General features: G+C 48.0%; 1 protein-coding gene across 2 annotated transcripts in view; it reads right to left on the bottom strand.

Annotated features, from left to right (window-relative positions):
- LOC138164991 (epidermal growth factor receptor substrate 15-like) overlaps window positions 1-12,114 on the bottom strand; it is a 127,606-nt gene that overhangs the window by 48,166 nt on the left and 67,326 nt on the right. For both annotated transcript variants that reach the window (XM_069093023.1, XM_069093024.1), the window contains 2 exons: window positions 9,310-9,466; window positions 3,025-3,110 (listed from right to left, as the gene is read on the bottom strand). In XM_069093023.1, coding sequence (XP_068949124.1) covers window positions 3,025-3,110; window positions 9,310-9,466 — 243 coding nt within the window. The remainder of the gene's footprint in view (window positions 1-3,024; window positions 3,111-9,309; window positions 9,467-12,114) is intronic.

Here is a 12,114-nt window from a genome sequence, read left to right as displayed (position 1 = left end):
AAACTTTTGCCAGACTTCAAATGAATGACTACCCCAGTCCCCAACTACTAAAAATCAGCTTCCTTGGTATCAAGACAGCTCTCTTATCAATAACCCGAGGAAGAGGGGGAAGGAAGGAAGGAGGGAGAGGAGAGTAGGAAGGAGGGAGATAAGGAGAGGATGCAGAGGAAGGAGGGAGGGAGAAGGGAACAAAGGAGGGAGGGAAGGAAGAACAGAGGGAGGGAGAAAAGGAGGATGTAGGAAAGGAAGAGAGGAAGGATGGAGGGATAGAGGGAAGACAGAAAGAAAAAGGCTGAGTCACTGAGCACAGCTTCTGAGCAGGGAGAACCATCATTCACTGGAATGAAAACCAGTCTGCACCAAACCCATTAGACTGAAGGCCCCAACACAGCCACTCTTAACAGTGATTTGAGTTGAATAAGCCTGACTTAGTAGGGGAAGAGAAGCCTGTTGATGACATTAATGAAGGTGACAGGTGATGGGAATGAGAATAAATGAGAATGATCAGAAACACAAAAGCTCAGTGAAAATATTTCCCTTCATGTCAAGTCATGGAATCAAAGCCTCCAAATGCTCAAAGGGGATTTTCCAGAAAATGACGTTCACTCAAGAGCGAGTCACACACATCAATCATCTGCCCACACCCCGTCCTCTGCCAGCCCCCCGCCGCCCCAGCATTGGGAGTTTTGCTGCAGGTGGTCACTAGGGCTGTGGCACGGGGGCATGGGAGGGTGGGGTGCTGGCGAGAGGATTTGAGGGGGATCGTGGACTGGACATTAACTGTCTCCCAAACAGGACAAGTCATTTTACTGCTCCTTAAGAGATTTCAACTTCGAAAAATTGGTATAATGATTCCTGCCACACGGATCTCCTCACCAGGGCCACTGAGGAAAGCACTAGAGAAATGTGACCTTCTCAATAGGGCAAACCATCTGTGGTTTCACAAAGGAGAAAGCTGGGGGCAGCCAGGAACCTAGAAGCCTATTGTGCTGTGAGGAGAGTCTACATTTCTTTTTCTTTTTTTTTGCCTTTTGGAAGGCAACTGGGATTAAGTAACTTGCCCAAGGTTATACGGATAGTTTTTTTGCGTGGGTGTTAAGTGTCTGAGGCTGGAACCAAACTCGGGTCCGCCTGACTCCGGGGCCGGTGCTTTACTCACTGCATCACCTAGCCGCCTGGGTCTACATTTCTTGAAGCTATCATTGGGTCACAACAGGAGGGGCCCTACAAGATCTCATTTTTATTTTTTTAAAAGCAATCAGGGTTAAGTAACTTGCTCAAAGTTACACGGCCAGTTATTTCTGGGTGGGTGCTAAGTGTCTGAGCCCGGATTCGATCCCCAGGTCATCCCCACACTGGAGCCGGTGCTCTTACTCGCTGTGCTACCTGGCCACCCCAATAGATCTCATTTTACATATGAGGAAACCAAGTCCTCATATGTAACATAAACAAGGTCACATCCATGTTAATGCTAGAACTGGAAGCAAGTCCTGCCAACTCCAAACCCCTTGTCCTTTCCACTCTGCCATGATGAGTGACAACAGTGTATTGTTATATGTTTGTGTAAGATGTAGAACAATGATTAAAATATTACTAATGACCTGTTTTCTTTGGGTACTACAATCACCATTTAAACTGCCACTGAGAAATCATTCATCAGTAAAGGCAGTGAAGTAGCTTGCAATGGGATTGGTCAATGCCCAGAGGAGACAGTGTGTGAGGCAGGGAAGGCGACCCCTTGCCACCTCGGCCCACTAGAGGTTCTTGCTGTACTGAGTGGGTGATGGCAATGAAGAGGCATGGATGGGTGCATAACAGGACAAAGGGCTCGTCACTGGAAAGACCCCAGCAGCATCCCAGACATCTTGGCTTGAGGACCCTGGCTCAAAGGGCAGCACGGGGCCTGAGCAGGGAGCATTCTTTACCTAGAGCTGTCTCTCTACATCAAGCCCAATTCTCCTCCAGTTAGGCCACTTAGCCTGCAGATCTCTCCCACCCTCAGTCACATGAGGACCGGTCAAGAGGCCTAGACTGATCAACAATGAACTTTTCCAAAGGAGCTAATTCTAGGTTGCCCCATAGAAGACTGGGACAGGACCCTAAGGCAGGTTAGCCCAGTGACTGCTGACCTCAGCAGAAGCATCCTAGGGGAGGCGGAGCTGTAGCTGAACACAAGGCCTGGTGCACAGTAGGTGCTTAAAAAAAGACTGACTGAGGGGCGGCCAGGTGGTGCAGTGAGTAAGAACACCAGCCCCAGAGTCGGGATGACCTGGGATCGAATCCAGGCTCTGATACTTAGCACCACACCTAGAAATAACTGGCCGTGTAACCTTGAGCAAGTTACTTAACCCCAATTGCTTAAAAAAAAAACAAACAAAAGAATGCTTGAAAGTCCTCTATTCCACTGAATGACCATATTCAGGGCGGCCAGGTGGCTCAGCGAGTAAGAGCACTGGCTCCAGTGTCGGGATGACCTGGGGATCGAATCCAGGCTCAGATACTTAGCGCCACAGCCAGAAATAACTGGCCGTGTAACCTTGAGCAAGTTACTTAACCCCAATTGCTTAAAAAAAAATAAAAAAGACTGACTGACTGACTGTGTGACAACAGTAATGCAGTGTGAGCCCAAGTACACCGGGCCCTTCCCTTCAACACCACTTCTTCACAAGAAGGGAAGCTAATACCACTTTTTCTCCCTTGTACTGGGGGGAAGAGGGAGGTATTACATTCTAGTGCTTGGTCTTAAAAAAAACAGCCCTGTCTATTTGAATCTATATTCTTGAAACAGTGTCCTGCTAAGCCAAGAAAAATCAAGTTCAAAAAGAAATACAAGGCTCGGAAACCGAGAGCCCACCAGCTACACTCAGTCTCCTTCTCCTCGAGGCAGGGATGATGCTGAGGGCCTGGTTCCCCTGCAGGGTGGTGAGGAATGGTCCCTGAGGGCCTGGGCCCTCCCAGACCTTTAGCTGGCATCAGAAGAGGAAGAAAGAAGAAAGAAGCTTGCTGCTATCTTGTTTCACGTACCTCTGCAGATCCATTATTTCATTGTTCAGGGAATCGAGTTCCTTAATAGCAGAAAAATCGGCCACTGGACTCGAGCCTACAAAGCTCTAAAAACAGAACACACACACACGTATTATTAATTGTCAGATTAAACAATATCTATACAAATAACATCACAGGCACAAGACAAACACAAGGTGGTGTTATTAGGAGGAGGAGTAAACTCATTACCAACAAATCAAAGACAACCTTAAATCTCTAAGAAAACAACACGCCCACATCTACCCTGATTCTCCAGGCCATGGGTTCCCAATGTTTTTGTGTCACCAAGCCCTTAGGCAGTTAGTAAGTCAGGTACCCCTTCTCGGAATCATGTTTTTAAATGCATCAAACAAAATCTGTAGGATTCCATACAAGGGTAACCAATTCTTTGGAGCTACAGTTCTCAAAATGTCAAAGGAGGCCAGAGAACAGGTGAAGAAGCCTTGTCCTAGGGAAAGCAGGTTGACTTTTGCTCTGTGGTGGCCTCCTTATATTAAAAAATACTTATTTTATGAAACAGAGGCTCTCCCCACCTGCCAGCAGACCCCAGCTCACTTCCTTCAGTAAGTGGTAGGCATGTGACAAACCGCTGCCACCCTCCTAACCCTCAACTGTGACCCCTTTGCTCTCAAATTCTTTCAGAGCAATTGGTCATTAACAGGCGCGGGGCCTGCCCTTCACAGCTTTCCCTGGGGTTGCCCCAGATCTGGATACTACCCCAGGCTCAGCCCACTTTGTGACTAGAAGGCTATGTCTTAAAGGGTTGGCTGAGGTCATGTGAGATGGTCTTGGAGGGCACAAGTCCTTGAGAGTTCTGGATCTGATTGACAACAGTCTGTTGTGGCTACTTGGGGAAGCTGTGATGGCTGAATATGTGAGTAAATTTAGCTTTTATTAAGTCCCTATCATGTACAAGGCATGAGAACCAAGGAAGTCCCGGGGTTCAGCAAGCTGGCCTGACTCTGCCACACTTCAGTCCTGATAATGGCCATTGCCATCACTCAAGCCTGGAAATAGTAGAAAAGGTGCTGAGCAGCATGACTGAAGGAAGTTTCCTCACCCAGGAGGGCCCTAAGCCAATGAAATCTCGATCTTTAAGGCCTAAAGATAAATAAAGCTTTTTTTTTTTTGGTCCAGAAGTTTTTAAAATTTGACTCCAAGAATGTGACTCCAAGAGAAGCCCTGCTGCCTATATTTCAAGCATTTCCATGTACGCCAGCATGTCACATGATGCCTCTGCTCAGAATCCATTAGTGGCTATGGAATTGTGCCCAACTGTGTTCAACCTTAGTCCTGAGGCATCTGGTGCTGCCCAGCCTTCCTAGCTTTATCTATACCTAGAGTCCCCGTGATCCCCAAACATGTCCTGAGATTTCCCACCTCCATGCCTTTGCTCACACTCTTCTGTATGCCTAGACTGGTATCACTTCCCCCCTTTGCTGGTTCAATTATTATTCACCCTAAAAGTCCAACTCAACAGCTGCCTCCTTCATGAAGTCTTTCTGATCCCACCCCGGGAAGCTTCCCCCAGGCCAGTGTAATGGAAATGCAAATTTAAAGATCTTCCCTGCCCCTAGGCTAAAGTGCACCTGGAGACTGGGGTGGGAGGCTTGTTTTTCAGTTGATACTTTTTGATTGGCCAGTGGGTCCAAAAGGTTGTTACATTCTCTGAGCCAGGAGAAGGCTATATAAGCCCAGATGTGTAGCTTTGTTTTGGGACTCACTTTGAGAAGTGTTCTGTGATTTGATCTGAATTCTGGGAAGCCGTTGTTGAGAGTCCCCCAGCTTTGAAAAATCCAGATTTGGAAACCCAGATGTTGACTGGGTATGGATGTAATGGTTGGACAGTTTGGAAATCTGTCTACTTGATCTGTTTCTGTCTTGATAATTCTGCCTGTATGCTTTGAAGTTTGGGGTGCTGACCTTTTTCCCCTGAACAAGGTAAACAATATATGTCTGACTGATTAAAGTAAGCTTGTTAACCCATTTTGAGTTGCTTTCCTTTAACAAAGCAGATCCAAGAACCTGTATGGGCAGCAAACCCTGAAGAGGCCAGGGTGCTTGCTGCTACAGCCTGACATATCATTTTGTTCAGCCCTCACTACTGAATGCCTGATGTGACGTGGTGCCTTCCATCCCTGCTAGACTCTGTGCTCTGGGAGGGGTGAGGCCACGTCTTCTCTAAACTCCCCATCTCCCCCAGAGCCAGCAGCTCTGTCTACTACTGGCTCATAGTCTGAACACATGTGAGGCACACCAGTGCTTCTGGCTGGCCCTCTATTTCCTCCATGAGCTCCAGGTCACACAGCCTTAAGATGAGGCCAGTTCCCTCCACCTTGTGACTTGAGCCTCACCAGCTCCCCGGCCAAGCCAAAGTCCCGGGCTGGGAAGGTAGGACTTGGACCCCCACTAATTGTCAATGTACCAAGAATCATTTCTGCCAAAGCCTCCGGGGCCTGGAACAAGGGACCCGTCACCCACGGCTTCAGTCTGTGTGCCCTCCTTGCTAGCAGCTGGAGTGGAACCAAGGGCAGATGTGGCTTCACACTCTAACGTCCCTGAGAGCCCTGTGGGTGGGAAATGCTCAGAAGCCGTGCTTTAGAATGAAATGCAGGAGACTCCTCGGAGCTTTCCCCACCAAATCTCAGAATTTTTGATTGTGAAAGTTGGATCATGTAAGCTGAGCCCACTGAGCATTGTCTCTACAGCAACCCTGACAGGGACTCAAGTACTTTCACTACCTCCCAAGGTGCCCCAATGCCACTGGGCCATTTCCTTGAGTAATAGCAAGTTAAATCCTTCTCCCCATAATTTGCAGTTCTTGTTCCTGGTTATAACTTCTGAAGCCACAGCAGGGAAATAAATGGACACACCTCCTGAGAGAGGTAGCCCGGACATGATAGGAGATCTATGAATGTAGCTGGATGTTCAGGTGAATGTGAGCCAGCTGATATCTTGGCATTCAGAAGGAGAAAGGAGAAGGAGCGACTCAATGTTTTCTCTTTCAAATGATTTTTCCCCATGCAGACCCACTTTAGTGTCTCCTAGCAGGTTCTTGGGGGAAGCCAAGCCAGGCAAAGAGGGCACGCTGGCCAGGCCAGTGAGGGACATGCCATGCAGGAGAGCCTCAGTGGGGCCTGGCTGGGGGCACTCTGGGAGGAACCTCAGACTTCAGAACAGAACCCCATAAACCAAAACAACAGTAAGTTGTCGAAAAGGCATAAGGTAAAACTAACCTTGAGAGAGAGAGGAGAGTTAAGAAACTGAGAGTACAAGAAAGGTGCAAAGCAGAGGGCAGCAGAAGGGAGAAAAGGGTCCAGACTAGAAAAAACACAAAAAGGAAAGCAAACATCACAAAGAGGTTAGGCAATGCTGGAAAAAAGGGAGCATTTTTTAAAAATCAGAATACACAGAGAAAATAGATATTCTCAAAAGACCTCAAATGAATGTACAAATTTGCACAGATATTTTTAGGTTAGGAAATATAGTGACTAAGTAAGCTAAAACAGGTAAAATTCCATTTTAACGTTGGCCAGCAGTTATTGAGTATCCTGGTCAATGAAATGTGTAATTACACTGTGATGATCAATCCAGTAAGCAAGTGCCCAAGGGCAGCGTCAGACTGGAGGATACCACAGAGACCACCCCGTACAAAACCCTCATTTTACCCAGGAGGAAACCATGGCCTCTACCGGCTGTGACTTGGCCAAGGTAACCCAGGTACTAAGCTGCACACTCAAATGTGCATCACTGAAGGTGGCTCCTCCCACTGACAGGGCCCTGGTCCAAGCAATGGAAAGCCCTTCTTAGCTGTGACCATCTCTGGGTCCCAGCTTCCTTGTCTGTAAAGTGAGGGCAATGGATTTAAGCACAGAATCTCTTCTGTGGAAAGCTGGACGGGAGCTCAGTGGCCGCCTGGTGCACGGCCGGCATGAAGGGAATCACCACAACAACCCAGCTGACCAGTAGGTGTGCTGGCCTGTGTGGGAAGACCCCCCGCCCTGCAAAGGGGAGTCTGGCAACTCCTCAGTGAGGGCCCCCTGCCTTGGGGAAGCTGAAACAGACCCCATTATTCCTTGCTCCACCCTCTGGAGAGAAGCCAGTCTGCTCTCTCCTAGTCTGTGATGGCCCTTCAGACACGATCATGTTGTCCCTGAGGCTTCTCTTCCTCTAAGCTAAGCATGGCCAGTGCCTCCAGCCTATGCTCACCCGTCATGGGCCCCAGGCCCTGCTCCAGATGCTCTCCACCTTACTGACATCCTTAAACCTTGGTGCCTGGAGCTAAGCATAATGGTTCATGGGATGTGAGCAGGGCAGGGCTCAGGACAGCACCATGTCCTTATTCCCCGAAGCTTGGTCCCTTTGCATGCAGCCCAAGTTGCCACATGCCCCTTCTGATTCCTACTGAGCTTGGGGGCCACAACAAATCTCAGATGTCTCCCAAAAAAATAGGTGCCCAAATGCAGGTCTTCTACATCGAATCCTAGGAAATTTCATTTTGTGAGACTCAGTCCCACGCTCCAGTGTGACGCTCACTGGCACCCTGTGTGCTGGCCATGCCCACCCTGCACCCCAAACTGCCCCTCTGCCAACTTGATGTGTTCTGTCAGTCCCAGGAGCACACAATCTGTGCCTCTCCAGGCCACTGACCACCGTGGAGTCAGGCCACTCGGCCACTTCTGAATCCATTTTATTGTACTGTCCTCTGCTTGGCTCCCTCCAGCATTTCCATAAGGGAATGTGATACTCTATCAAGAACTCTGCCACAAAAGGGAAGCACCCCTTTTGGCTAGGTCAGTCAACAAGTGCCAAAAGGAATCCAGGAGTCTGGAGCGCCCCGCCAGGCTGAAGCTGGGCAGGATGGTCTTTGCAGTCACGGCTCCTGCCCCGTCTTGTCAGTGACCTGCTCTAGCGCTGTCCCAGAGCAAGCTCCCTGGCCTACAGCTAGCAGACTCCTTTGCAGGGCCGTACTGGCCCTTCTCCAGCCCTGGGGCACTTCCTCTCCCAATCTCTGTGACCATTCAGCCAGCCCCAGCTACGGTTATGCTGTCATACCTGCTGTTTCTTCCAAGCCCTGAGGAGAGAAGTTGCTTATGAGATGATCTCCAAGGCCCCCTCCAGTACTAAAGCTGTGATTCCATACACCATGAGGTCTCCAATGGAGTGAATGGAAATTGTTTGGTTTCATAGTTTGCTTTCTACTGTAACTATATTTATGAGACAGGACTGGGAGTGGGTGGAGGGAGAGTGTGACAGAAAGGCAGTCCATGATGGCTGCTGCTGGTGCTAAGGTCCTGGACAGACCACTCTAGGAAAGGCATTAATGTGGATAAAGCAGCAGCATGGACCGTGCTCACAGCCCAGGAACCCAAATCAACCCCACCCTTGGCCCCCAAACCCAGGAACATCCCTAGATTCTGTAAATAAACACTCTGTTCAGAGGCTTGCTCTGCCTGTAAATGAAGCCCCTCAACATGCTGTTCTAGGGAATTTCCATTTAAAATGGATTTGGAAAAGAGGCAATTTGGAGGTTCCACCAAGTTTGTTAAAATAGAATTTTTGCCTGTTTTGCTAAATTAGTGCGAAACAGCAGTAATTAGCACTTAAAAGACAGTCCTTACAATTCACTGGACACCTTATACAGTAATCTAACAGCACCTGTTCCACTAGAGATCTATGAGGAGGAGAATCGAGACAAACAGGGAGGCTTATAAGGCTCAGGGATGGTGAGTGGCTGGACCTCAGAAGGAAAACAAATGCAGGAAGAAGACTAACTTGTCTAAATCCTTTTAGGATGCTATCAGAAGCCAAGGGCTGGCCCACATTATGCTCAGAAGGGTTTCCAGACTGCCTGAAAGAGGGCACAGCACCAAGTGGCATGAGGGGGAGAGGCCAATGGAAATCCAGGAACTCATGTGACACACAAATGTCTGAGCCTGGACTTTCCATTCTCACCTGAAATGCATGGATGGCCTTGGGGGAACCAGCAATCTGAGGAACATGGAAGGCTGGCTGAATGAATGAGGAAGCAGGCTTGCAACACACAGAGCAGTAGCGTGTGGCCGCTGGACATGTCCAGAGGCATTACTTAGAACCTAAGTTTGGAGAGTGGGTCAGAGATAGGCTTGCTGTCTCCAGTGTCCAGCCCAATCAGCCTTCATCTACACTTAAGGGCCATGTTCAGCTAACTTGTGTGAATTTCCTACAATAGTGACTGGATCTGTGCCCGGAACCTAGGAGGGGCCTATGGAAGTGAATTCTTACCTTTTGCAAACTGGCCCTGTCTGATGGTGGGATCATCTCAGCAGAAAGAATCTGAGGAGGATCGATGCCCTTGATTAACTTCTGATTGATGAAGTGAAAAGCTAGGGCAAACTGTTCCTTGGAAAGCTTCCCACAGTCCTTTGTGTCACACAGTGCCCTGTTCAAATCAAGAGAGGGAAAACAGCATGAGCTTCCCCAGATGAGGATGCTGACAACTCAAGCAAAAAGCTCCTGTCCGTCTCCCCCTTCCATGTCCTGCTTCCCAGTACCTGTGGCCTGGGGAGTTTGAAGGCAATTCCCAGGCTCCCTCCTCACCTTGGCCCTTCTCTTCATCTGGAGGGAACGCAGCTCCAGGCCCACCTAACACTCAAGACCAGCTCTCCCACACTGCATGGGGCTCTGCTCTGTCTCTGCCTCCCTCCCCAGGACCATGATATGCCCCTCCTCCCTCACCCCCAGGGAGATGGATGCCAAGATCCTCCAGGACCAGGGTCACATGGCCCTCACTTCCCAGCCTGATGGAGCAGCACAACTTAATAAATATTTGCTGAATTTGTGTCCTTCATCTGGTCCATTACAATATCTTCCACTCAAATTACACAGAAAAAGGTCTTTTCACATAGTTCATGCCTATTACTTATTTAAAGGTAGCCTTATAAGCCTATGCCTTCCTTCATGGATTCTTGCAAGAAGCAAACAGGCTTCCAGTGTGAAAACCAAAAGCAATCAAATGTCAAAGCATCTAATCTCTCTGGGTGATGGCCCCAGGCACGTGCACATGATCAAGAGCTCTGAGCCTCAGGTTTGGGGGAAAGACTGGGTCCCAAGGATGTTCCTGCCGTCTGACAACAGACTCCTCAGCCCCTCCATGCATAAAGACAGGTTCTGCCTGCCCCCTAGGAATCCTTGACCATTCAAGCTCCAACCTTTCAGCTTCTCTCTGGTGTCAGAGACCTCCCCAGGCCTGCTCAGTTTGCCAACAGCCCATCAGCTAAAGGACTGCGAGAAAAGCCAAGCCAAAATGAAAAGAACAACTGGAGAGAAAGTCCGGGGACGTCCAAACAGTGGAACAGGGCAGCAACAGTGTGGATGGCATCTGAGAACACCACTGAAAACAAGCTCTACGCACCATGTTCTTTGGCACTGGCTATCTGCCACCTTGTTCTCTAAAGCTCCTCCATGTGCCTCCCGATTCACCATCAAGGAGAATGCTTTCAGGCCAGAGCTGTCTTCTCAGGTTCTTGCTCTGTCCTGTTTGCTCCCAAAGGCCCTCATCCCCCACAGACTCTGCCACGCTCCAGCTTCAGGGATGGTTGACCAAATGGTGTACAAAGCATCAATGATGGGGCAATATCACACTGGTCTCTAAAGGTGAGCCCAAGGGCTACGGCTGGGGTTTGCATGCCAGCAGGGTGTGCTAAAAAGCAAGCTAGATTTGGAGACCAAGGACCTAGGTTTGAATCCCAGTCTTTACATGTATCTTTGTTAAATACCATTTGCTAGCTTTAGGCCTACATTCTCTAGTTACCTAAGATATTTTCAGGCCTTGTTATCACCCAACATATTATCCATCCCTCCTTATTTTATGATATCTTCAGTCATAATCAAAGTGTTAAACCCAAGATCAAGCAAAGATCCCTGGTGTACCACGTTCACATCAATCTACCAACAACTTCACTTCAGATCAAATCAAGGTAATCAATTCTAAATCCCCATATCATCCAGCCCACATCTCTCCTTCTCATCCATAAAAGTAACATGAGTAACCCTATCAAGTATTTTGCTGAAGATACAGATAAACAATTCCTACATAAATATAAAAGCCCATAAGAGTGAGAAATCACGTTCTTCTGGCACAGCCTGTTCTTGAAACCATGCTGGCACTCTTGGCTGCCATTTCCTTTCAACATGTTTAATGACAATCCCCTTGATGATATATCCTAAAATTTTCCAGGTACTCTAAGTCAAGTTAACTGCCATGCTGTTTATATACCTCATTCTTTTCCCTTTTGCAAAAAAAGAAAAAAGGGTATGTGTTCAACCTCATGGCTCACGGAACATCCAAAGTTCACTGAGAGCACCTCCATGATCCCATTCACAAGGAAGAAAGTAGAATCCCCTGGGCCTGATCACCTAGACCCCAGGAGGCAGCCGCTTGCTAACCTCTTCTCTTCCCTACTCTCCTGGGCCCCAACTAGCCATTTTTGTCCTGTCCTTTACATTATCCTTAGTGTAAAAGACTTCTTTGATCTCCTTTTTTTAAAAAAACAAAAGAAAACAAAACTTCTAACTGCCTTTAGCTTTCCTCTCCAGTCTCAGTGCATACTGGGCTTTATTGCGATAGACATTACTACAGGACTATGTTGGGCTCTTTAAACATTCTCAATTATCCTCATTTTCATCCTCTGAACACCTGTTTTTAAAATCTAAGTTAGCTTAAAAAAAAAAACAAACCTTAGTTTGTCTGTTAAATGGGGAAAACAAAATCTCTACATCAAATATTTATGACAAAAACCTGCTAAGAACATTCCCCAAAGGGGGATCCCTTGACAGGGTGAAAGGACATGAACAATTCTGAAAAGGAATGCAGATTATCAATGACCACAAGAAAATGTGTCTAAGTCACTAAGATAAGGAAGGGGATAAGAACTTAGGGTTCATTTCACATTCATGCAACTGGCAAAGATTAAAAGAGAGAGAATGAACGACCAGTGCAGAGACTGTAGGAAAGCAGGCCCACCAGCACAGACTGCCTGTGGGCTGCAGCCAAATCGCTAAATTCCTAATCCCTAGACTGATTCCCCA

The sequence above is a fragment of the Petaurus breviceps genome, unplaced genomic scaffold (assembly GCF_028583685.1).
Source record: "Petaurus breviceps papuanus isolate PSGF00001 unplaced genomic scaffold, PetGlider_PUasm1.0 207, whole genome shotgun sequence".
Classification (NCBI taxonomy): Eukaryota; Metazoa; Chordata; class Mammalia; order Diprotodontia; family Petauridae; genus Petaurus; species Petaurus breviceps.
The sequence above is the reverse complement of the archived record's forward strand: the minus strand, read 5'-3'. Positions and strand labels throughout refer to the sequence as shown.